Raw genomic sequence first — 27968 nt, forward strand, 5'->3', positions numbered from 1 at the left:
ACGAACCCACAAAAATTAAAAAATCAGTCATTATCTACTCACCCTGATGCTGATTGAAAGTCAGGTGAGGATTTGTAGTCCACATAACATTTCTGGAGCTTCACACCAAAACAGCATTGCAGCATTCTCCTGAACAACTGAACTAGATCGGGACTTATTTTAAAACGTAAAAAACAAAGAAAAAGAAAAACATAAAAAGGCTCCAAGCAGCTCGTCATGCACAATCCAGCTCTCCAGAAACCCAGAGATCCTAAATTGATTTGAAATGCCTCATTTTTTATGTACCGTCAAGCCTGTGCACCCACTTCAGACGGGGTGCTCGCTGACACTTTGAGCTTAGCAGCTGCAGCGAAGGTTTTTGCTTTAAAAAGGATTTAAATAACGTCTTTTTAAACCAATTTCGGATCTCCGGGCTTCTAGAGACTTACACCAGATGAGCTGCCCCCTCATTTGCAACCTTTTTAAGCAGAAATCTTCACAGTAGCTGCTAAAAGCATTAGCACCATGGGGCCATTTTATAGAGGTTTTTTCAGTCCTTTTTTAAAAAACGTTGACATCTTCAGTTGTTTAGGAGAACGCTGCAACACTGTTTTGCCGTGAAGCTCCAGAAATTCACCTGATTTTCCATCGACATGAGGGTGAGAAGTCAATTACCAAATTTTCATTTTTGGGTGAATGTATCCTTTAAGGTCCCTCATGACAATCTATTCTGCTGGATGAACTTGTCTAACCTGTTGGTCTCATCAGTGGGACATCTGTGTGTGTGTGTGTGTGTGTGTGTGTGTGGTGGCGAAAAATGTTCAGCACCCAGCATGGATACAGCTTTTGTTTGAGCCTCTGTCCTTCGACAGTTCCCACAGTAAGGATTCATTGTTGACCTGCAGGTTGATTGTACTGTAATATAACTACAACAGATAAAATGTTGTTTGAAAGAAAATCCAAAAACATATTTGCCTCCTTCGGACATGATTTGCTAAAAATCAAGCTGACCTTATTCAAGTTTTCAGTTGATTTTTATTGAAAACGTTATAAAATTATGTGGTGCAGCAGCATATTTCAGTTTGTATGATCTTGAACATGTTCACATTTACACAAACCAAGATGAAAATGGCTTTAACAGCAAGTTGCGAATTGTCAAGGAGACAATAACAGGGGCAGAGACAGTAAGAAAACATCTACCGCCCCCATGTGGCTGCAAGTGATACTACACCCAAACCCTCAAACACACTAAAGGAAAAGTTCCTTATTCGGGCAGAGTGGTTCCCATTTCGTTCCACAGCTCATTACGAGTTCAGTTCCCGAATTCACTATTTTGTGATTTCAGAGATGATGTGCAAATTCATGACTCGGGTTGGTTTAAATCTTCTATGAAAGCATTTGGACCAATCCAAGGCATGGACACAGTGAATCCCCCAGACCACGTCTAATAAGCATTTGTTTGAGAAAGGAAGAAAACAGCAGACTTCATGAACTTCTACCAAGCTCGCAAGCGACGGAATTAGCACAGCACAGGATAACAAGTACAAACTTTGACGTATCAGCTAAACATCGTTTTTAAGGTTTTAAATTTGCACAGCAATCTCCGTGTTCAAAAAAAGAGGGTGAAAGTTGCAGCCTGGATAAGTAATGAGAATCAGTCTTGCAGAAATGACAAACTTTAGTGCTTATGGCAAAATAAATTTATACATGATTACAAGACCCTCTCATTTTGAACAGCGGATTCTGCTGCATTACATTCACAAGAAAGTTACTAAACAGCCTAGTTTATAACAGGAACTTTTGGGGCTAGAGTCACAGATTTCATCTAGTTGGTAGCATGTAGTCATTGGGACACAATGAGCAACACACAGACAATGATTCTCCGACAGCAACGACACAGGGACAGAACAAAGACCAAGGTGGATTTTTTTTTCCATGTAAAGCTTATTTTTTTATATGAAAATGTCTGATCATTTTCTTGACTCATTGTTTAATTGTTTTGTACAGAAAAGGATTAGAGCCACTGTAAAAAAAACAAATGAGTTCTGATGATTAATCGATCATTAAAATAGTTGCTGATTAATTTTCAGTGGACTAATCAATGAACTGAGAGACTTTCAATTTTATTGAGGTCTCCAGTTTTTTGACCTTAGTAAATTTGGTTTCAACGGTCAATTTCCTTTTTTCAAATCCTAAAAAATGTTTTTTGGACATGACTGCCCAGATGTCTTTGGGACTATGCTTTAGTTGAAATGAAAAGGAATCTAGAAAGAGGTGTTGGAGCGGCTGAAATGGTTCTGGGTGGCATTTATGGCTTTAGCAAGAAAAGAGATTTAAGCTTTGGCTTGTTGCATGTGCAATAAGGAAACCCCACAGAGCTGGAAAGGTTGTGTCTCTAACCAAACCAAAACTAAACCTTCGCTTCCCCCTATTAAGATAAGTTTGGTTTTCATTTTGTCTCAACCAATTCAGACACAGCAGAACATTTTAATAAAAAATTAAGAGTTAAATACAAAAAAACATTTGGCATAAAAAGAATCAGATGTTAAATCTTGTTCTGATGTGACTGAACGAGCCATCAGCCTTATTTACAGTCCTGGTGGAGTGGAGCAACATCCAGACATCTGCCACTTGTTACCGTTCTGCTGTATGAGCCAACATGTCTCCGTCAGAGGGGAGCACAGCTTCCCGTCGGTGTGATTGTCATGAAGGTGTTTCATTAGAGTGCTGCAAATTTCTCAGTGCCTCATTTTTACAAAAAGGAACTTGAGTACAATCTAGTGTTCATAATTTACTCTAAAGAAATAACAATAGAGATAACAAAACATCTACAAAACACACCCAAACTATATCCCATATAGCATGTATAATATCAGCAGTTAAATACCTAGAATATGGTACATCTTGATTTTTTTTTTCTTTTTACTAACTTGTCGTTCTTTTCAAGAACAAAGCATGAGAGGAGTTTTTTTCCTCTCTGTCGGACTGAGGAAGGATCCCCAGCAGTTACAAGGACCCTGAGGCTCACTGCTCCCAGAAATTAACCCTGAAGTGTAAATGAAAGTCTCCCACATGTACACAATGTATTAGGAGCCTGCGACCAAATCTAAGACTCTAAACTGTCAAAAATGCATTGGAATAATTGGACAAAAAAAACTATAATTTTAACAGAAATGTGTCATTACTAACCAAGCTCCATTTTAACCCCTGCTTGGCAAATATTGTGGCCAAAATCCCAGGTTTGATACTGAACAGGTCACCAACAAAAACTACAAAAAATCCCAATACTCTCCTTTTTCTCACCTGCACTGATGTGACTGCACAACACAGAACGAAGCATATTTACAGTGGCGGACATCTTCCTGATGCTCATCTCTTGTCTTCCAAGACAAAGTGCAGCTGAGAAAATGGAAACTGCTGTCGATTATTGGTCAAGAGTCTATCTACTTCCCTGGTCACCTTTATGCCTTCTTCCTCTATTATACCTCTTTGATTCAGCTTTTTCTCTTCTTTTTTTTTTTTTACCTTCTCACCCGACATCCAAAGTAATGTATAAATAATGCAAAAAAAAAAAAAGTATCCTGTCCTGTGTATAATCTCCCAAATGTTCCTAAGAAATAGAGTGAGGTAAATCCCTGTAGTAAGACAATAACGAATGAAAACTGCCCCTTCCACCCCTCGCCTCGGTTGAATGACTACTTGGTTTCATGTAGGCACAAAAAAAGTCTACACAGCACATACACGTGTCCATCTGTTTGCCTATACATGTGTCTTGTGTCACGATTCTCCTTCAGTCTTCTCATTTTTTCCATCAAACCTCGTCCTTCCCCCTCCAGCTGCTGCTGCTGACCGACCAATTACGACTCATGTCCCCCACCTCAGGACTTCCTCTGCCGCACCGTCTCCGAACTTCCGTTCAGCTTGCTCCGCCCGGACGGGGTGGCTGTGCTGCCGTTGCCCAGGGGACGCTCCCTGTCCGTGGGGACTTCCTGTTTGCGTCGCCGGGTCTCTTTGTAACGGAGTGTGATGTCGCTGTGAGAAGATGGAAGGAAAGTAGACAGGATATTAATAGAAAGTCAGCCTCGGGAACAGCTCGTTTCTGTAGAGGGCCTCTTTAAATGTCCAATGTCAGCAAACAACTATTTGCTATGTAAAGATGTAGTGGAGTAAAGACATCCTGAGCAGAGAGTTATTATTATTATTATTGAGCTCCCCCTTATTTTGTTTTGGCTGCACGTGCATGTTAGTGCATGTGAGCCCCCTCCCTTCGGAACCGTGGGACCAACCCATTTATAGACACAGCCAGCAGGGTTGTATGTGTGTTCTGACTTATGCAACTGTTGGGGACAAACAGCGGAGTCAAGACTGCATCTGTATAAAAACAGGTCTACCTAACCTTCAGCACTTCAGATGTACTAAATATTTTCATGCAAATGCCGTCTTGACTCTGGTGTTTGTCCCCAAAAGTGGCATCAGTCAGAACACGCACACACACACACGCACACTCACACACGTATGCGAAATCAAAACAAGGGTCAGTCCAACCTCCTAATAAGAAATGCTACTGATGAGAATCTCCAACACTTAATGGTGGAGCACCAAAACTCTTCAACATCTATGGATGTGAAGTGAAACATCCCCACAGTACTCACCTTGGTCTGCTGATGCTAAGGCAGTGTTTCATATGAGAGGGAGGGACATGACACACCTGAACCTGTATAACTGGGTCAAATAGTATTTGCAGGTAATTCTTCTTGTCTGTTTGTTTTAAGCTGCTTGGACTGATAGAGGGGTTGGCTTCGCAGCTGCAACTTCGACCAACAATGACAATGTCAAATGTACATGTAGCTATAAATAACCAAACAAAGCTAAAACAAACAATTCAGACTATTTGTAAATACTCACCCAGGTCTGAGTGACTATAAAATAGCATGCTTTAGTGTTTGGTGTCTTTGATGCACTGTACAGTAATATGGAGGAGATGCATGAAAAGTGCAGGAGCTGATCTTACTGGCTTTCATCTGATGATAGGTAGTTCAGTCGGAGGAGCCTGCATGCTGACTGACACAAAGTGTGTGTGTTTCACTCAATAAGACCCTTGTTTCCCCGGTCTATCACATCGACACTGTCAGCACAAGCTGGCTGTCTTCAGTGTTACTTTACTGACTGCAACTGAGAATAAAAATGATGTGAAGGAGAAATGATAATAAAATTCACCACAGCAAAACACTAAAAAGTGCCATGCAGGAGAAGGATCCACGTGGAGTAATATCTGTGTTGAATATAGTCATGGATCCAAACAGTGATGTTTAAGAGGAGAAATTAGACAAAATACAACACTGTTAATATGAGGGTATGGACTGGGCAAAGTGCCTCTCTCCTATACCTACCTCACTGGACATGGACATTACTGCTGAGCAAGAGCAGGAAGGAGTTGGGAAGGAGAAAGGGAGGCATGGGGGGGGAGAAAATAGACGAGAAGCTTAACATGCTGGGGCAAGGCTATGCTAAGGTAAGGTAAATCAAACCAAAGGTAATCTAAAATAAATGCTGCATGAGGTCATGAAGAAAACGAAATTCAAATACAGGGAACACACGCACATAAAACCATATTCATGAAATTTAATTGATTATTGTGATTTAACTGTGCTGTAGCTGAGTACAAATGGTTATTTATTAACCAGCAGCAGACTAGCTGAACTGGTTTGTTATATTCCTCCTGTATTTGAATGTTTAGTGTGTTGAAGGTTCCTGTAAAACAAAATTAGCAATTTTTAAGTCTGTTTTTGCAACAAATTTTGTCTGACTTTCCAGCCTAACCCCATTTCTCCCCCTTTGTCCCTGTCCACTTCTTACCGGAAGAAGAACCGCCACACGGTCCAGGTAACGATGAGGACGATTCCTAAAAACCAGCACTGCATGACGGAGAAGGGGATGGGCAGCATGATGGTGTTGGGGTCATACTTGACCACTATGAGGAACTCAGTCACTGTGATTGCTGCAACCAACCACGCCTGCTGGCCGAGCTTCTTGTGGAACTTCCTGATGGGACAGTGAAAAAATGGTGTTGTGGAAAAGCAAAACAAATTTCAGGATGTTTTTCCAGTTTATGGGAGCAGTTGTGATGTGGGCAATACCAAACACATGTTATATTATATTGTAGTAATACACAATGTGATATACAGCTGCATAAACACCTTTCCAACAATACTTCAAAGTAGCTAGTCTGTAGCTTGGCAGGAAGCAGCAGCACAGTTACAGCCATCCATTAACACAAAGCTACTCGGAGCCAACACACAATGTAAAGCTGATTAATAATAGCTGTACCTCCAGTTACCCTCCATGGCTATCTGAAACTAAGTCACAATGCTATAATAAGTTGCACCGGACTGTTTTTGGAGTGTAAGTGTGTGTGACAACAGGGACCTTAAAATTATCCTCTAAGAAATGACCGAAATCATTTGGCCCTCTCAGAAAGTGTTGTCAAGGCAATGCAATAGTGTTTAAATATTTGTCAGACAAGCAGAAATGCTCGCTCTCCATAGGCAGATGTGATCAGTCAGGTGAATACACTCACTCCCAGAGCTGCTGTGTGGGTTTGCCAACAACAACCTCACGTGCAGTGCATACTGGTACATGTGGGCATCGTGCTACTGGTCTTTGGTGAGCTCTACCTTAGCGCTTAACAGCAAATATATGTTTTATTGGTCTGTAGAGATAATTGGCACAAAGGGAACGTCTATATACAGAAATGAAATGTCTTTTTATATGATGGCTAACAACACTTTATGGGAATTATTTGCACTCTTGGTCAAAAAGACATTACATTTCTTTGCTGAAACTGTCTTTTTCAACATTTAGAAAAATTGGGAGCAAGTTACTGGTACTCACGGGTCATCCATGAAGTCATAGATTTCCCTCATGGCTACACCTCCCACGTTGACAAAAAAGACAAGGCGGAGAAGCACCAGGTAGTGTTCAGGAGGCATCCACAACACAAACTTCAGGTAAAAGGTGTTCAGCTCTGCCAGGAGGAACTGTGAAGGGCGGAGATAAAATAACACACGTCGAAATTGAGGAGCACTTAGAATATAGTACATTAAAGATAACAGAATAGGAACGTCACTTATGCCCTGCACCAATTATGTAGGTATATCTACTCTACATTTGTGGTTGGTGGTTTATACAATACATTTTTTTTTAATTAAAGTATGAAAATGGCTGACATAAGTTCATCAACTGAGGAGGAGGGAGGAGGAGAAAGGAGGAAGAACAACAACAACAAGAATTGTATTGCACTGTACTGTACTGTCATTCTTTGTTGCCACTATGACCATAAGTCCCATTTTTAATATCTTTTAAAAACAGGATATTCTTACCATAAAGATGATGCCTAACACAGCCAGCCAGCGTTGAACAGTTGAAGCAGGCTTCCACTCAAACTTCACCCAGCTGTACGGTGTGAACTGGAATGCTATACGCTTTATCTTCCCCCTGGGAGTGACAGATAAATAGATACATTAATAGCACAGCAAAGTTGGTATTCCTGTAAATAAAAGAGCAACGCAACTGGACTAATTCATGTTAGTACAAAGGTTAAAGAAAAAGTTCTGGTGGAGAAGTTAAATTTCACTGTCAACAATGTTAATCACATTTTTGAAATAACTAAATCCTGGCAGATGTTTTTTTTGTGTGTGTGTCTGTGTGTACGTTTAATGCAGCGAGTGTGAAGTCGTACTTGTATGTAGGAATGTTCCACAGGCCCTGCCACTGGTAGGGCTTCATTGACAACCAAGCCAGGGTCTTCATGCCACAGTAGATCCCCAGACCGTTACACACCAACACATCCATGATCCACTAGAGAGAGATAAACATACAAACTTCATTAAAGGGTAACACTTCAACACAACTGTTATCCTTTTGTAAGATTAGATATTTTCTTCAGACTGTGCGGGTGTGTTCAGTTTGTTCTTGACTGACATCTTCCTGACTCTCCTTTTACTGTTGTTGCAACCTATGGGGCTGCAAGAAAACTCTTAAAACTATGAAGTTTAAAGACCTAAATGTACATCCTCTAAGACACAGTAACCTTTTGTTTCTTTTTTATAGTAAATATTCACACTGTGAACTTAATCCATATTTACTGTTAATAAGTAACCACCTTCAACCCAGTCTACTTAATATGTTTTTACAGTAAACAGTTTATCCCTTGTATAATACTATACAACTACAATTTGTCTGTTTACATTCTATTATGCTGCTCTTATTGCTTTCTTAAAGTGTTTACATGATTATCCCTGCTATCACTTCTCCTGCTACCTGGTTTCCAACTGGTATAATAAAAGGCTCTTATCATACACACAAATGACCATTTAATTGCTATCATAAATCTCAATAACAAAAGGTGCTTTAATACTGCACCCGCAGGCATAAGGTACCAGGATATCACAAAATCACAGCGCTTCCTCAACTTCATGTAAGACACTGCTCCATATTGTGCTTTTACCAGTCACTGCACTGCAGAGCAACGCCTCAGAAGTGCAGTAACCTTTGCACAAGGTTGGTGAGGAGTTTACTGGTCTGTCTTGACAGGGCTGACTTGCACCTGCTCATGGGCATAAATTGCAGGTTTTCTATGATAGTCACAGTAGAAGCACCTTTCTAACAGCTTTGTTCGTTGTACTGCAGTTTTTACAATTACGCCACAGTTTGTGTAAGTTGGCAGGTCACGTTTGGTCTGACAGTGACTCACATGAATCTCTATCTGATGTGGACACATTTGAACAAACACACCTGGATCCACATCGATTGTAAAAGCGCATGTTCACTGCAGTCTTTTCATACTTTACATACAATCTGAGAAGCTGCCGAGCTCTATTTATTTATTTCACCTTTTTATGTAGTCTTTTAGAGTGAAGACTAATGAAACTCCATCAGAATTTAAACACAAGTCTTTGTCAGATGTAGTCAAGTTCGCTTAAAAACAATTTGTATAGTAATGTATATAAATGTTGCGTGACATGTATAATTTGGTGTCCCTAATCAAAAAAGTACTTTTACTGGATTTACTTTACACTTTTATTTTCTTTTTACTCTACGACTTTACTCTTCTACATCATTACCTTTGCATGATCATTTGTATGACAATAAACTGAATGTTTATTCAGAATTTCATTCTTTTAAAAGCGGAGACTGTAAAATGTAATATTTTCCCTCCTGAGGACACACCTGTTGAATCCTAGGTAAGCAAGTTAAAGAGCGGTGATATTTGTACGTACATGGTCCCACCAGCACTCTGAGAAGTTAGGTAACTGGTGCTCCAGGCTGTATTCCAGGAACTCAAACATGACACTGATTATCATACACATCCACCAATCCCGAATCATCAGCGTCTGAGGAAGAAAAGACAGCAAAGGACGAGTGTGAGTAGGAGGAGGAGAATGGTGTGGAGTGGGAGGAGGTCAGCAAAATACCACAGAAAGAAACATAACATTTTTCATTGCTGCAAATGGAACCGAGCACACTAGTGCTGCAGACAGCAGGCTGAGGACCCTGGTTGTCATTCTATTAGAGAAAAGACTGATAAAGTTTTAAAGGATAAATAAATTATCCTGCTTTATCTGTTTTTATACAGAAATTATAGATTTTCTGACAATATTTCATACTGAATTTGTGCTCATTCATAGATAGTGTAATGAAGAGCTGATTACTTGGACACAGTTCAGTTATTCTTTGAAAAAAAAAAGGATTTCTTTGTTTACTTTGTTTACACAAAAGAATAAAAAACAAAAAACAGAATGTTCAAAAAGCATTTTAAACCTTTAAACCATCATTGGACAGTAACAGTACAGTTGTCAGACAGTCAATTAGAGCACACAGGTGTCGAATTTTCAGTCGTGTTCATCCTACTCCGTACCTACCTTGATATACCATCCCAGGAAGTGAGCTGGAACAAAGCCATCCATCTTGTCCTGCAGACAATAGACCAACATGTTGATTTAAGATCTCTTCACAAAAAATGTTGCTAAGCTTCTTTTTATCATGTCAAATTCAGTACTAGTACACAATAACCATTTAATATGAAACACCTGTCACATAATCAAGCAAACTTTCATTTTGAAATGTCACTTTGTCAAATGCTGGATGACATAAATTTGTATTATCTCGAAAGAAACTGTTAAAAATTTGAACATATCAATGATAACCTCTTTGGGATTGCAGGACTTTTTGGCCGCCATCCCAAGTGTTTTTGGTGAGTTGGGACTGAGACTCAAAAATCAAGTTCATTGTTTTAGTCATTTTTCAAGCAAACATGCCAAAACACTTCCCTAGTTACAGCTTCTCAAATGTAAGGATTTTAATGTTCTTTGTCTTGTATGATTGTTTGGCACATTTGGTCGAATAAATCAAGCTATATGAATACATCACCTTGGGCTTTGAGAAATTATAAAGGTACTTTTTCACCGTTTACTGACATTTTGTAGACCAAGGGATTAATCAAGAATGAAACTAATCATCAGTTGCAGCTCAACTCTTAATTACACATCTCTATGTCCTAATAAAGTACCACATCTAGTCCACATTTGTATCAACCAGAAATGAGCACAGTGAGTACTGGGTCACTGAACAGAACAAAACTTGGCTGTGCATCATAGAGTACAGAAATATAACAGGTCCAAAACCAGCTCTCTGCCGTTTGTTTTTTTTAAACAGCATCGTTCAACCATGTAGTATTTATATTGAGTTCTTTCTGCCTTGTAATTCACATATTATTTATTTCTAAATAGTTGGTTATAATTTGACATTTTAGAAAGATTAATCACATAGACTGGCTGTAATTTAGTAGAGGATGTGGTGGTTTGACCCACTCGGAGACTGTAATCAGGCCAACAGTAGAGATGGGCTCTGGGTCATGGCAGCAGCAGACTATCTCCCCAGGGGGTAAAAAGGCTTGGCTCTACTGACGGCTACAATCTGCACCAGACACAAGCCTCTGGAGCCAGTCAGTATAGACAACATTAAACTGTATATTTGTGTGAGCGTATGAGAGAGAGAGACAGAGAGAGAGAGAGAGAGAGAGAGAGAGAGAGAAAGAGAGAAATAAAATGAGAATGAGAGAGGGTGGGAGAACTATTGTGTGAATGGATGAGGTGAAGAAGCAGGGAAAGAGGATACTAGCAATTTCACAGTAATGAAGAAGGCTGTGTTCAGACTTGTTTAGGCTACCACTCTATTTAAGATCTGGGTCAATTCCTTATTATTAATGGGACAGGACCAAGTCAGAAAAAAATCTTGGAAGGTGGCCTATTATTTACCAGGAGTATGAATGGTGGCGCATTTTCAAAATATGTTTCAAACAGAATGCTGTTGCCCCAATCAAAACTTTGACTACTGAAAAAAAATGCGTGGTAAGTGACATTAAATTAAATCAATATTCTCACCCAGATGTTGTGGAAGGGGTCGGTGTTGTTGCCGGGGTCGTATATGAGGCAGTTTCCTCCATAGTCGCGTTCAGGGAGGGGTACCCCAAGCTTGGGGTCGATGTACTTCATGAACTGTCGTCCATCATGCACTGTCTGGATAACAGGGGTATAGAGGGTACATATATAATCTATTAATGTTTACGCTACCTGAAAAAGAGCTTTCATGCAGATACAGGTACTATAACTGAAAGGTGTATGTGTCAATTCAACTTTATTATTTATACAGAAAGCTACACATTCAGAATCTGGAAATGTTTTCAAATAAACAGCTGCTGTAATTAAAAATAAAAAAACTACACTCTGTTTGAATCAAATTTGTGAAACTCTCTCCATACAATTCCTTTTTTGCATCGATGTGGCACATTACAGTTTTAATGGAAGCTTTCACCAAGCTGCAATTTGAATTTTCATTGAATGAGTAAAGAAGGTGGATGGATTAAGTATTTGAACTTTTTCAACAGTGGCCCCGATTAAGACACAGTCTGCCAGCTGTGAGGTATTGCTACTTTAAAGGGTCTGGCAAAACATTTTAATTAAACCTAGAGAGCGCAATGAGGCTTCCAGGGTTCAAGATGTAGGAGAATAACAGCACAAAAAGTAGCAGAGATTGGAGTAGGACTCAACCAAGAAAATCCTATATTTTGGCCAGTGTTAAGTCCTGGTTTTAAGATGCCTTTAGGTGCTCCAACACATTTTTTTAGCTACTTTAGTTTGTACACTTTCCAAGATATAACCTAAGGTCAACGTGATCCTTAAGAAAATAATGTCAAAGGAGTTGTACTGCTCATTCTGGGGGACCATATCACCAAAATAGTCAAGAAGACCCCCAAGGTTTTCACTTTTGACAATTAATATTTTAACGTGAGTATTTCGGTCATTATTCTCATTAGCACACCCACCTGGAACAGGATGAAGATGAGGAACAGCTCGTAGACGACAGTGACACAAAGCCAGAATCGCCAGTAAGCTACAGAGAAAGAAAGTGATGGTGAGAGTTAAAGCAACAAGTTACGGTGTGTCACTTCCAAAAATTAAAAATGTTGGATGACATCTGGGAATTAATATGGCTCCAGTTTCTAAGTTGTTAAAGAGGCCAGATCAAAGATTATGTACATGTTATAAAGTATAGAGTGGAATAGAGTAATGCTTTAGTCTAGACATTTCTGTATTGCTTCGCTCACTTACAAGAATTTCTCTCTCGACACTCCATGAAGAATTTTAATGCAAGCTTATGTCATGTCAACTTCTATTTTCCTGCCCTAAATTTGACATTTAGTCTTTTCACTGATGCTCTTAATATCCAGAGTAACATATAATGAATAAAAGGCTTAAGTGCCCCATCATGACTGGACAAAACGAGTTGCTAGGGATCAAATTTTGATTCTAAGATGTGGTTATTTTAATATTTCCCTAAATCATATTAAATTGTATTAGTTCACAAAACATAAATTATAGTGTGTTTTTTTTCTATTACGAAGGATAGAGAGAAATTCAGTAATGATTGAGTGCTACAGTCAGAGGGATTGCACCAGATAATCTGGTTTCCATTAAAATGTTTTTCGAGGAAGTCACATGGAAGGACTGACAGTGACTGTGGTAAAAGCCTGAAGCCCAAACACCCAAAAAAGGATTAGATTCAACTATTTCTGTTATTGTAATTTCTTGTGAATTGATGTGTGTGAGCTCAGTTTGCTGTGACACTCTCAGCAAACCCACACATAGTTTAAGGTTGTAAATCTTAAAGTCTCTCTGGGTCTTTTCCCAGGACATAAACCTGTGGAGATTAACTGAGCTGCAACAAGGCACACAAGAACTCAACCTACCTGGCTGGCTCAACAGGTCAGAGAGAATGACACAGTCACTTATTACACACTCGCAAACAAACCCCTCTTGTCTTTTCGATGCACAAAAGGAGGGGGCAAGAAGGCACAAGTAATGCAACAACAGCAGCCTGAATTCTTGCCCGGCCACTTCATGGCTCTAAAACACCCACAACATTCAGTGTGTGTTGCTATGTAACCTCCACACCCTGCTACCTTCCTTCCTCTCTTTCCCTCTGGAGTTAGTTGGAAACATGTTGTGTGTGAGACGAGATGAGTGTTGTGCATGAATGACCTCGTAAAAACCCTACTTATAAAATACTTTTAAGAGGTGCATTGTTTAAAAAAGAATCTTTGCATTTGTCACAGTTAGGCCAATGCCCTCAGCCACACTAAAAGTGCTTCAACATACAATAAACTATCACCACCTAAAAATCCTGATAAACCCTTTCAGTTAGTCTCTGATGCTCTTATCAAAGGCAAGCAACAATAAGCTTAAAGTAATGAAAAAAAAACACAGAAGCAATAATGACCATTCAATATCCATTAATCTGACAATTATTTTCACAGTTAATTAATTGTTTAGTCTGTAAAATGTCAAAAATTGTGAAAAAAGCTCATCACAATTTCCTTGAAAATGACTGAAATGATCACTCAATAATGAAACTTGGCAATTACTTTTCTTTCCATCAAGTAATCCATTAACTGAGTAATTGATGAGAAATTCAAAAGGCATGGTGCTTCCACTGCATTAAGGAGCTGAACTACAGGACAGTAGTCATTACAGGTTTATGAATCATGTACAATCCAGTTCAGAGCTGTCAAGTGCAACTAAATATTTTCTGATAAAAAAAGTGTAGCCTATAAAATGTTTTTGAGGTTAATGCATAGGAGTGTGAATCTTTGGCAATCTCACAATACAATTCGATTCCGAACGATTCTCGATTCGATTATCAACTGAATAAAAAGAGGGCACCATTTTCAGTCTTTTGCTCCAGTATACTGTGTGCCAAACCATTGAAACACTAACAGAAATTAAGACAACCGACCTGCAGCTTTTCCATTTCTAAAAAGTTAACAGCATTAATTCATTAATGAATTAATTTGAAGCATGCATGCGTGTATGTGGATAACAAAATAAGATAAGTGCACTGCTGTGTTAATTGTTATACAGTAAGTCCAGCAGGATGAGCAGCCTCTCTGCTGCTGATCATTGTGCAAGACCAGACATCACCACAAAGTTTGTTTAATGTGGTGTGTATTGGTCAGCTGGTCTCACTTGTTGCTGCTGCACGCTGCTCCACTCCGTTAACGTTAGTCTCTGGGTGACAGCGTAAAAAGTATTCACAAACATGCGGCCCATTTCACGTTCGTCTCACAAAGGTAATTATTCAGTCATTAATTAAAAGAAATGCATGCAACCGCTGCCTTTTTTGAAGATGAACTTCATGATAACTCTAGTGTATGAACACTAGAGTTACGTCAACATCACCTTTTTGTTACATTAACATCACGGTATCAATTAACATTTAGAAAGTCAAGTTTTGAAATTTGTGAATCGATTCTGAATCGTAGGAGATAAGAATCTAGATTCTTATGTGAATTGATTTTTTTACCCACCCCTATACCACTGTTTCCTGTTGTATGTACTGTGAGTTACATTGAGAAAATGGTTATCTGCACCTTTATTCCTGTTTACAAGGATTTACATAGTGTTAAGAAATGTAATAAAAATTACTGGGTGCACCTCAATTATGTGCTGGTGCACCTAACCAACCAGTGTGAAAGGTTTGTCTTGAGCCCTGAAACTGTCTCTCTCCTGTCCCTTGCAGCTTTCCTTCGAACCCCAGCTAACACAAGGTCCCAGCTCTTCATCTAATCCCCACGGATGGTTTTAAAGCAGAAATGGAAACAAAAACCTGCATCAGTGGTGTCCTGTTATACTATTCAGCTACTAAATAATTGACAGAATTCCCTGTGGCCATGGTTTAATACCATGTACTATCTTTAGTAACTATCTTTAGCAATTAGTGTTGAGTTACTGCAATGAACACCACAGTCCTTTGGATATTACTGCTATAAGCCAGGAAAGACTTCAACGACATTTGATAAAGATGTTCACCCAGGGTGGACTTGTTTGTGTTTATTTTTTCCTCTGGGGGATGTGATTGGACCTTACCCATGCCAGGAAACCACCCCACCTGCTTTCTACAGAATTCTTAATTCACTCGAGATGTCTCCTTTGTTGTGACAATTACATTTAGCTATCCATCATTTGTATTGATTCCCAGCACTCACAGGATCTTCTTTTCATATTAGAGGCCAACATGAGATTCTCAAATGTTGCTATTGATCGAATTAGTGGTGAGATACACTTACCTCTATACATGGGAATACACAATCAATGTGCCATTAAAAAGTCAGGCTCAACACCTGGGCTTTTCCTGATAATAGCATGCTATATGAACAGCCTATGGCTCCCACCAGTTCCTGTAATGGGAGATATATCTTCAATATCTCTGTTTGTAAACAAGTGCTTTTAAAAGCTTAGGTTTGGAAGCTGTTCTTAGATATATTTTAACCTTTTCACTCAGCTCCGCAAAAGTTCGACCTGCTCAAATTCTTTAAAATTCAACATGTGTTGCAAAGATGAATGTCCATATTATGTTGCTTTAAAACCAAAACAGACAGTGATGCTTTAAATGAGATACATGGCACGAAGAAGATGAAAATGTTGCAAAACAACTGGGAAAAGATGTCTAGAAAACACAAGGTAGTTTGTGAAAAATGTTCTATTCTTACCTGGATGTGGTCTGGTGAAGGGTCCATCTTTGGCTTGTGTCACTCCAAAACAGAGGAACACCAGGATGCTCGCCACAATCCCTCTACAGGACCACAATAAGAAAAACACAGAAAAAAACTAAGTAAGTTTATGTTTACTTTGGATGGATCCAGCTGTTGATTCATGTGTTGGCTCTTGATCGCCACCACCATTACTGCAATCGCAGAGTGGAAACAAACATATCCACACTGACAGTAAAAGCAGAGATGTTTGAGTTAATCAGCGGTTTATCTGCACCAACAAACGAAGATAATCTCTGTGAATCTGAAAGTTTTTCAGTCTAAATAAATTACAATAACATCCCTGGATGTGAAAGTGCTTGAGTAGCTAATTAAACCCAGCAGGAACTAGAATGGCCCTCAGTAGAGCGCATACCTCTGCCAAGGCCCAACACTCCCCGACACTCATAGATAACAGCCAGCTAAATTCAATTCAATTCTGTACATCATTCAATAAAGGCAGAAACACACGACAGAAAAAGAAGTAGAAAGCTGCAGAGAGATATGTGGGGGAGCTGCTCATCATCTCCCCAACTGGGCACATCGCTCTATCTTGTAACAGTCACTAGTAGTGCCTTTGGAAGCAAGTCTGGAAGCAAGTTTTGATTACCTACTGAGCATGCCACTCAGTAGGTAATCAAAACTTGAGAAGTTAATAATAATTTTTGTTTTAGGAAGTTTAGTTTTAGAGTTTTAGGAAAATTAAAGCCACAGCACAGACTTGAAAAGAAGCCCAATCTAACCCAGGAATAACTTCTAGACTGATTTCTTAGCCAAAGCACTAAAAAGTGAAATCCTTGGCTGCACTGTGCATTGTATATTTACACACAGGTTTACAAATAGGTGGCACTACAGAAATGGTGCCTTGTCTACTTCCACCTACGACCCAGATTTTTTTCCTGTCGACTGAAAACCAACTGAATCCAAGCTGTTAAAAGAAACCTGTGATGTCGGTTGTCTAAACATAGGTACAAAGGGCTGGGAGGGGAAAGTAATGGGCAATAATTTAATATAGCATGAATCTGGAGGCCTGTCTCAGCTGCTGACCACGGATAATTACTCGTTATTACAGTTTCGACTGTGTTTACTAAGAGGCCAGTCTGACCCTGCTGCTGTCAGGTAGTTGCTTTTCATGGTTGCTGTGTTGGGATCTGAAACCCAGGAGACCAGGCGAGGCTGTTGCTCTGAACTTAAAATGAACAGGAAAGGCTTAGCAACTGGACAGTCAATGGTACTTTAGCCCGTGCTAGCCAGTAAGTGTGGGAGCATGAGTGTGTGATTGAGTGTTTAATTAAGCTATTGTGTGTAGGTGGGAAAGTGAGGGTATTCGATTCAGTGTATTGTAGTGAGGCTGACCGATTAGCGCAATGTTTAAAAAGTAGTGTGAGAGGATGAGTGTATCCAGCAGTGTGTGAATGAGTACATGAGTGAGATTCGGACTGTGTGAGTGTGTGTGAGTATACTCCGCTGCCAGGAAGAAGCTCCAGGGTCTTTATCCAGATGAGCCGGACTACGCTGACTACAGCAAATCCTATTAAGACCCGTCCCACAAGCCCACACACACACCAACAGACACTCAAACACAACATACAATCACTCAATCTCTCCGTCACACACTCACATGTCATTTATGTAGCATGGTCATGCGTGACCCGCCTTGTATTATTCCAATTAAACTACAAGACACAATTAACTAATAAAAATATGAAAGCAGTTCATTTTTGTAAGATTAAGGAACTCATTTCTGTGCTTAGAGTTTACATGAGACATTTCACAAAGCGGCCCTTTTCCTGTACTAAGCGAGCCTCCGGCCGCTTGCCAGAGCCAAGTAGTGAGCTGGTAGAACAGAGAGGAGCTCAGTGCTCAGATATCAGACCAGTGTAAATCAGACAACAACTCCTGACCAACACAATAAAGTCTTGCCAGCCCAAAGTATGCAAATCAGCGTCAGTTCTAAAAAAGATGTTCTATGTTCATCTGCTGCGAGATGTTACAATAGCACTCTGAAAAAGGGGCAATAGGAGCACTTCACATTTAAAACAAGAGTAGTGTAAAATGCAAAAATAGGATCAAACTGATGTCGCTAAGGTGCCAATTAGGTATGATTACATTGGGAGAAGCAAACCACAATGGTGGCTCCTAAAGATGTTAGCATAAATGCTGCTATACCATCAGTTATATCAGAACTGGAGAGTATATTTCGTTGAAAGAAAAGCAAAAGCAAGGAGCGGCACTGAAGGCTTTTCTCAGTGGAAAAATATGTTTTCACTCTCCTCCCGACTGGCTTCAGCAAGAGTTTGATCTACCAACTGGCTCCGCAGGAAGCACTCTCCTCACATGGTTCGTTGATCTGATTGATTGAATTTTGCCACTCATATTCAGTGATAGACAGATGGTTCGTCATATTACCTGTCAAATATTGTTTGAAAGGACAACATTTCAGATGTTTCTGTGTAACAAACCATCTGCCATGTTTAATTTTACCATCAAGGGGTGTTAGATCACACATCCAGACACAACAGTAGAATTTCAAATCAAAATCAAATAATTTCAATACAATTGTAAAAATTGGTGGATTTGTTATGTTTGAACTGCTTTTCCTAGGTTTGTGGAAGACATGTTGCACGTATTTGGTGGGAGGTTTGCCCAAGAAAATTTTACATTTTTTGATCAAATATGCAATTACACATAATTTGGGACGATCATTACATTTGTGTACAAAAAGTTGGAAACGATAGAGCAGATAATACACAAACACACAAAAAGCTGGATTATAAAAACTTACTAAAGAAGTCCACTAGCTACAATCATTAGATCTGGGAAAAGTCATTTAATTTACATTTATTTGGCGCAGATGGTGCCCAAAGCAGCTTTGGTGCTGCGCCTAAGCCTTATAATGACCAGGAAAACCCTTTGCTTGTGGATATTTCCACTGTGTTTTCACATTAGTGTTCAACTTTGACACACAAATTGCAACACATTTATGAGTTGAGGGAACAGAGAGAAACCAGTGTGTCCAAAATAAAAGAAGCTGTGTTATAAAACTCTGTTCTGCTGAATTAGAGGCCAGTAGAGCTTTCATCTTCATATCCCTCTTGCTACAAACAAAACTAGCCACAACATGGAGTAGCCACCGAATGACCCATAAGTAGACAGACAGTACATTTGTCAATGTTTATATCAATAAAATCCATCCAAAGATAAACACAGAAGGTGGTTGTTCTGCTGTCTGTGACCTCTAGAGTGCTGCCTTGTTTTCTTAGGGCCGAGACACACCAAGCAAACATCAACAAACTAGTGGCCGATAAAGCCAACTTTTGCACCATCTCACATTGCCCATGTCTCGGCAAAAAAAGCTGCACTTGAACACACCGCAAAGGTTACAGCCGACAGCCAACTAGCTTGTATGTTCTGCATGTCTGTATTCATCATTCAAAAAGGGAAACCGGAAGATTCAGGATGCAGATATACAAATCATTCTTGTGATAAAGCAGCATTTGCTTATCATTTTCACACCATTCTCGCTGTATGGACGCTTCTAATCAAGAACGTTTCTGAGAAAAAGTTGCAAATGGCTTTGGTGAAAAGACAGAGTTGAAAAATAAGAAAAATCTGCACTAAATGGGTGAAATCATATATACTACAGTAAAAGGCTTTCCCTGTCTTTTTCAATTTCTCTTCTTGTGCAATGATTTGCGCAGCTGAAAAGCCAATCAGAATGATTTCTCTCACTGATGGGCTCTACCTCAGGTTCCACACGCTTAATCAGCCGAAAAGCCGCCAACAAGGGCTGATGGTGCAGGACACACCGCAAAAACACTGGAAAATACGACATTTGACGACAGCAGTCTGCTGTGTGAGGGGCATTATGCTTTTTACATGAAATGCAGTACAGTAGGTGGTCACCACCAAGGCTGGGCACTAGAAAAATCACACCTCAGTCTATCTGAATGTCTCTATGTAATGTCCTAGGTTGCATATTTTCTCTGTGTTGAAAGGGCAAAGCACACAACAAACTTGGTGCCAAAAATCGCAATCTAATCACATGTTGACCTGGTATTCCTGCTCTTCCTTTTCATCATTTTGCTGCAAAGTTACATCTAGCTATCCACATGGCCTTGAAAGAGGGCCAGCTGGCTTCAAGGCGATTGCTACTGAAGAAGATATTGACTCAATTTAAAATGGTGAATGCTGCACCTCACCCATGTAGCTGTGTGGCTTCATGCCAAATGGTGTTAAAGGTGATATAAACTGTGGTGTTTATTGGTTGGTTTTGTTGTGTGACCTATTCAGCGGGCTTTGAATGGCAGTGTAACATGACATACAAAAGATCCACAAACAAAACTTTGGACTCACAGAGCAGCAGATGCAGACACAGTTATGGTAAACGTCTGGTTATAACGGACAAAATCAGAACACAGCATGACTCAACATTAAAAAGCTGAAATTAGAATAAACCTTGACCTTATTAGTGATGCATTTTTCTCAAAATAAACTGCTGCCAAAATGATTATTTCAAACTTCAGTCTAATCAAAAGGCCCTAGTGGATCAAGCAAGGTTTTTGGGGCTCTCTGCTTGTTCCTGCAGGGTTTAAGCTTTGAGGAGGAAGTGATGAGTTCAGTCTACTGACCTCTTCGTGTTGTAAGCCGTGTCCTGCGGGGTCTCTTCCAACAGTGTGACGTAGACGAGAGCACAGGTCAGAATGAACAGCACTGTCACAGTATGGGCTCGCCTGCAGAGAAAGAGAGGGATATTAATAACATCTGTGAAGAGGAAAATTTAATGAAAGCCACTGGAGGATTGACAAGAAATCCACTGATGCTATCTTACACCACAAGACAATACAGTTAATGTAATGTAATTTGAGCTGAGAACACAGTAGTAATTACTCAACAGCGTGTCTTAACAAAGCTTTTACAAGTGTGTGCTTGATGAAAAGTCTCTAGTAATCAGAATAAAATATACTGGAGGGACTGGAGATGAGATAAAACAAATGTATGTTAGGAAACTGGGTTACTTCAGCTGAAAATAGTACAAAAAGGTGCAAAAAACAAACAAAAACAAAAAAAAAACAGACACAATGAGGTATGGGTTTTCTGAGTAAGTTTAACATTTACTTTCACTGGGGTGAAAGAAGTCAAAAATAGCTTTTGCATCAATTTTCTGTTTACCTGCCTGACTGCGGACTGTGAAAATTCTCTTCCTGCAGGTTTGTATTTTTTGAAGGCCATGATGTTGGCCACATGCTCATATCTCCCATATCACCCGACAGCAAGGAAAAAAACCTTGGCCTTTTGTCCTTTTGTCGTGTGACAGATACACACCATAGTGGTCCAGATATATATCCATGCTATCTGTGGGATTTATCTCACAGCATGGGCCAAAGTTTCATTTATTTACTTACTGATATAAGCCACAAGGACATACTGTACCCAATAGATAACCCTGGGAATTCTCAATTAGGAAGAACTAAAAGGACTTAGCACTTGAATGATATTTGGAAAGGACATAATTGGAAGATAATTGATAGAAAGAGAGATTGTTTATGGTGAGGGCATTAGCAGAGACAACTAACGGTTTAATTTTATACTTGAGATGCTCAGATTGATCAGATGGCTATTTGAATTGGCCAATATTTATTATCGTTCAGGATGTCCCACAGGCTTTCCACAGGCCTATCGAATCACTTTTAAATGCTGTACCTTTTGTCAATCCTGTGTTTGCTAGCAGTACCTCAGCTGTCAAAAACACTCCATTGAGCTCAGTTAAAGCACTGATGCCAAACAGCATTGTGTGTGAGTGACCGGCGAATGAACTGTGAGGCTCAGTGAGGAGTAAATAAACAGCAGCCAGCAGCGTCAATTAACCTAATGATATGATGTTCACCATTTAGTACTGCAAGCAATTCTGCTTCGGGTAAAGAAAATAACAGAGTAATTTCCCTTGAATTTCAGCAACATGCTGCAGGTGCAAAACCCTCTAAACGGTTGCTGAACTTCAGTGTCTTGTTTCACTATAAAGCACCTGTCGAGCACCAACCGACAAAGTTACAGAGTGGCTGCTGACCATAGAGAATCTAGTAAGTCAAGATTAGAGCCCAAACATTACTTTAGGGCCGATTAAGTTCCGATATTTGAGAGTTAGCAAAAAATAGCAACGGCTGTATGGGCTGATAGTTGTTCCTAAATATTGCAACACACCTTTCCATAATACAATATTTTGAAGCGGTGGGGCCAATATGTTATGAGCTAGACATTTTACTAGGCCTGCTACATGATTTTTCTCATAATCGATTAAGAATAGAATAGAATAGAACAGAATAAACTTTACTGTCCAACCAAAGCAGTAAAATTGTCTCTGGTCTCAACCTGTTTAGTATATGAAAGTTAAAAAAATTTAGAAAAAAAATGCACCTCACAATTTCCCAGGGTCTAAAGTGACATCGTCAAAGTGCTTCTTTTGTCCAACCAACAGTCCAAAACCCAAAAATTCTTCATTTACTATCAAAATTGACCAATAAAAGCATGCAATCCTTACATTTAAGAAGCTGGAACCAGTAAATGTTTGACATTTTGTCTTGTTAAATGATGATTGAAACAATTAATCTGATTATCAAATCAGATTAGGCCTTATAGTTGAAGCTAAACTGTAAAACTAGGCAGTGCTGATCATATATGAATCAAGAATATGTTTCTGCGTTGCCTTTTTCTCGCCTAAAATGTTTTCAGAAACACGGTGTAAGGTTTACCTATAACAGAAATGAGTTTGTTACGTACCAAAACCAAGCATCTCCCAACTTGCAATACGTCACACATCAGCAGCCGTGGTGACCGTAGTACATTCTGTTTGTAGTAGGTTTTCTACCTTTTGAGCAAAGGCAAATACCTGCCTCTTTCATCATTTTTTCAGGTCATGTAATACCAATTTCAAAAACATATGCATCTTTCTATTGCATTAAAAGACTATCTATTCAGTGGTGAAATACTTCTTGACTATTGCAATAAGGCAATGGTTTGAAAAAGCATATTTTGTATTGAGGCCACTGCTGTCATCTGTCAAACAAAAGAACGTCACCCACTGTGCCAGCCCTTTGAGTCAGAGTCTGAGTCACAGCGACCGTACTCCAGGTCTCCCTGTTCTATCGCCTCCAACCTGTTTGGCAAGAGACACAGGAGAGGGCCTGGTTTCTCCCTTGCCTGACAACCACATAACACCACTGGGAGTGAAAAGACACCAGAAATGCCAAGCTGGTGCAACTCTGAGGCAAGCTTAGAACTAAATTTACCACTAAAATTGAGGTTGAGCACCGAGATACAACAAACTACTGGTTGAGGACAGTTCAATGACCAATATGCATAAATAGTCTCATGTTGTCCTGAGGCTGAGTGAAGGGTTGAAATAGGCCAGACAAATACAGTTTTTGACCTTACTGAGTTTAAGAAAAGGATGTTAATGAAGCATGCTCAATTGTCAGTTTGATGCATTTGAACCAAGCGGCCTCTGGTTTCCATGATCTCAATTTGTTACAGATCACAGGTTCACTGACCTTGTGACTGTTGGACAAAATTAAATCCTGTGATGAGCTCTAGTTTCTCTCGAACGGTGTTACTTACAACCCTAACTTAAGAGTTCATTCTTGGAAAACATTTTAAAATAAAACTCCAAGATATTTTCATAAATCAAAATGCACAAAGCATTCTCAGATGTCTCTAAGGACTGAAATGTGTGTGCAGCATTTCTATTTAGGGAAAAATTAAAAGTGGCATGCCAGCATAAAATGTGGTTCATCCGGCTGAGTTCTATATTAGGTCTTTCCAAACTATTCCTCTTTTCTCAGAAAAAGAAAAACACTCCCAATGCAACTCTGTCCTAATAAGGCAGGCTGCATGGCACATGCTTACCATCCTTGACAGCCAGAGACAGCTTTTTGGCATATCTCAACACAAGCAACAAACTTTTTCGCTGTCACTTCCTGTATTTCAACACTACTGTGCAGTTTATCTGACACCCAATAACTTTACTGTTCTTGTGTCAGCTCTTAAAAATTCTCAATCATGGTTTAATTTGCGATCATGGCATCAGCACTTTTTTTTTAAATTACATGTATTTTGCTCCTTTTTTGTACTTGTTCTCAGTGGGTTTATGCATGTAATATTAGCTGGGAAATATCAATATTATATGGTTATCCTGATATGTGACTATATTGTTTTAGAGTTTGGATATCGTTGTATGATAAGTGTTGTCTTCTCCTGGTTTTAAAGGCTGCATTACAGTACAGTGATGTATTTTCTGAATTTAACAGACTGTTCTACTTGTTCTAATACTTGTCTTTACCCAGATTACTGATGATTACTGATCAAAAATCTCATTGTGTTGATAGAAGAGATTTAAAATATCAAGATATTTATTATGTATTACCATATAGAACAAATAAAAACATTTGGCCATATCGCCCAGGCCTATCCATAAATATCCAAAATGCCATATGATTCACGAGGGCCATGTTGATCATAGGTTTAACAGCTGCAAAGCTATTCTTCATTATCAGTTCTCCATTATAACAAACTGGGAGTGCCAACCAAACAATCACATAAATCAAAAGCTGTACTAACCAGAGCTGTTTACATTGTGACTTGTTATTTAACTGTACACTCAGTTACCAGTCTATTACGTAAGCAAATGTAAAACTAATGCAGTATAATACAACAACCCTGCATTAAACCCTATCTTCATGTGAGTAATAATATGATGAAACTGTTTTGTAGATGTGTTGATTTAACTGTGCTAGGCTGTGGTTTGGAGTGCTGTCAAATGACACTGCAGGAGTCATGGGTATTCATTGGCTCCAGCTCCGCATGGCCCGTGACGGAAACATGACATCCGGGCGGATGTGCTAATTATCACCTTTTTCTGGCTTGATGCTGAGACGTGTGTTGAAGTTTCAGACGTTGGAACTAGAACAGCACCAGAACATCAGTTGATGTCAACTTTGAAACACACACTGAAGTAAAACACATATGAAAGTAACCACTGTGACATTGTTACTCGCCTCATTGCTGCTTTCTACTGTTCCCCTTTTTCCAGTGAAAACAGGAAGGAAAACTTGTTTCATGGCAATGGGAAAGAAGTAAATTGCCTTTGTTCAGTGAGTTTATCTTTTATTTAACAAAAAAACTCAATATATGCCACTAATTCTGGTTAAGAAATCAGATTAGAACTCCTTATACGTACTGCATACTTCAAAAGACAAAGGTATCTTAGCGTCTCAGTTCCTATTAATGCCTCGAGTATTGAAATAACTGGAAACCTGGATGTCAAGGTTGTCACACAGTAATGAGAAATCCTCATTAAGGTTTCTCTCTGGGAGGAACAGTCTCCTCTGCTGCCAAAGATATTGGATAGCTTAGCAGATTCTTACTGCCCCTTGCTTTACACACAAAGCAGAGATGAGACACACATACACTGAGTCAGGCTTGAATATTCCTGGAGCGACAGGTTGAAGGGTCTTGGTGGCTATACATTATAGGAAGCAGCAGAGGAGAATGTCACTCTTCCAGACCAGCCCCATGCCCTTACATCACGACACCTGCATCCTCCTGCACGTCACCAGGCCCTGTCGGTGTGTGTGTGTGTGTGTGTGTGTGTGTGTGTGCGTCTGTGTCAGTGGTTGCACACAGAACTCACTCCTCCAGTTTACCGCATTGACAGAATATGTGTCTTGACCTCAAGTCTGTTGTGGATCCCTTTCTGCAGAAGGTGCAGGCTGGGATATTAGCTACTGCCTTGTCATCAACAAGCTCTGATGTGCGATGTAAGCATCGATGACATCCTGGCAAACATTAGTGGGACACCTTTCAGGCTGACACCTTGTGGAGTAAGCCTTTTGATTCCTCGCCATCATTATGCGTTAGTACAATTTCACCAACACATATTTGAGCTCGACTTCACGCTTGATATTTAAATCGTCCATTATTTAAAGATTTGTAACAAGTATTTGCTGTGATTAATGGAGGTCATGAGCATGTCTTTCAATTCACCTTGAAACCTATAACACACCCCATTGACACCAAACAAATGCCTCATTGTGCACGTCTATGTACATGTCACAAATGAAATTTTCTCGTAGTCACTCATCAAAACAACACCGGCACTTCAGATACTGCAGCATTCAGTATTTGACACTTGTGTAGTTGATATTGCAGAAAAGCACTCACCAGAAAAAGGTGTTGGTTCCGTCGTCATAGACCTCACACTCCGTGTTTCTCCGGTACAGGCTCTCCCTGGAGGTCTGCTTCATCACACCGGCTTTGATTTGTGAGCTCTGACTTTGACAGCCCGGCTCGATCGAGCCGTTGTTGACCTGCTCGGCGGCGGATGCGGCTGTGGCGCACTTGCCGGTGGCGTTGATCGCGGCCACGCTGCTTTTCTTCGACTCGGGCTTAGTCATGGCTTCATCCAGCCGTTTCGCCGCCCTCGGTGCCTTTAGTCGATCCTTTACGGTTTGGTTTATCCCTCGACTCTGCTCCCGTGTACTGTCATCCGCGTCAGCCCCACCCAAGTGACTGTCAGCATCCTGGGGTGGTCGAAGGAATGAACGTTACTTCATAGCCAAGGAGCGGAGAATAACCTGAAAGTCGCGTCCTGCGGCTGTTATCCCTGCTGAATACCACCCGGCACCGCACAGCACGGCACGGAACGGCACACTACCGACATGCATGTAGGATGTCTCGCCAAGACTTTTTATCTTGACACTGCCTACTTATGTGTCTACAAAAAACAAGCGTGGCAAGCCTGTCAGTGTCAGCAATGGCCACCCCTTTTCTGACAGAACCACAGCACGGGTATTTAATTGATGGCTCCCAGGTTGTAAACAAATCACAGCGGCTGCACTGCGATAGGTACGAAGCCTTGATGTCAGGCGGCTTGGCTAACCGCGTTAGCTAATAGTAGCAGGCTATTTTTTGACTATTTGACCTTGCTAACGAGGCTAAAGTTAACTGACAAGCTTGTTAACAATTAACCGACGTAAAACCACCATTGCTCAAGACACTGCTTCACCTTATATGTGGCAGAAATTGCCTTTACGTTAGCTGTAGGAAGATGTTTCTTTTTAATTTAAGCTAACGTTACTTACCAGTTGAATTTACGGGATTACTGACTGAAGTCCGGATGAGTTCAGGAGATGCTAACGCTACATCAGTACAGACGCTTGTAATCCGTTTCGTTGGTAGAAAGAAAACACAATTTAGCGGCAACTGTGTCACACTCCGCCTCTACTATACCAACAAAAAGGCAAACCGCTCCAGACCATAGACCGTGGGCTACACTCCAGACACATCACATGGGCATGGAGTCGGCTTGGTGTCAAGTTACCATAGGCAACAGCACTGCATCCGTTACAATTCTCTTCACAATAAAGGACGCCCTCGCAGTCATACGTTATAACTGCTTTATTTTGAAATCGAAATATGCAACTCGGAAATGCTACTTCCGCGACTTTAGGTGATTTTGTGACGTCGACAGCCTGAGCGATCTGGCGGGTTTAGCTGAGGATCATCCGTTTTAGCGCTTTCTTTGTTACATTTGATGAGTTCAAGTTTTGAAATCTCACAGTAACAACGGGAAACATGCAAGTGACTCCACCACGTGGCGGAGTTTAACGGGCAAAACGTCTAGAAAAGACGTGCTACCGAGCACGGTGTCCTTACAAAATGTTTTGGTAATTTGTATGTCGTCACTTCCGTCTAGCCCACGCCTCAGCCGTCATTAGCCATAATGAAAGCAATGAGCAAAATAAGATAAGAATTGAATTAAAAAATCAAAGAAATTATTCTGTAAGGAGAT

General features: G+C 40.0%; 1 protein-coding gene across 1 annotated transcript; it reads right to left on the reverse strand.

The window, feature by feature from the left end:
* Window positions 1-2906: 2906 nt before the first annotated feature.
* ptdss2 (phosphatidylserine synthase 2) lies at window positions 2907-27447 on the reverse strand. Its single transcript, XM_073471598.1, has 13 exons — window positions 27259-27447; window positions 26339-26697; window positions 20755-20856; window positions 16085-16167; window positions 12362-12429; window positions 11421-11555; window positions 9900-9950; window positions 9258-9371; window positions 7718-7836; window positions 7359-7473; window positions 6871-7016; window positions 5836-6021; window positions 2907-4011 (listed from the first exon to the last, which is right to left on the reverse strand). Exons 2-13 carry the CDS (start codon window positions 26569-26571, stop codon window positions 3858-3860), a joined length of 1506 nt encoding a protein of 501 aa, XP_073327699.1. The 5' UTR covers window positions 26572-26697; window positions 27259-27447; the 3' UTR covers window positions 2907-3857.
* Window positions 27448-27968: the final 521 nt, after the last annotated feature.

This window comes from Pagrus major, chromosome 8 (assembly GCF_040436345.1).
Source record: "Pagrus major chromosome 8, Pma_NU_1.0".
NCBI lineage: Eukaryota > Metazoa > Chordata > Actinopteri > Spariformes > Sparidae > Pagrus > Pagrus major.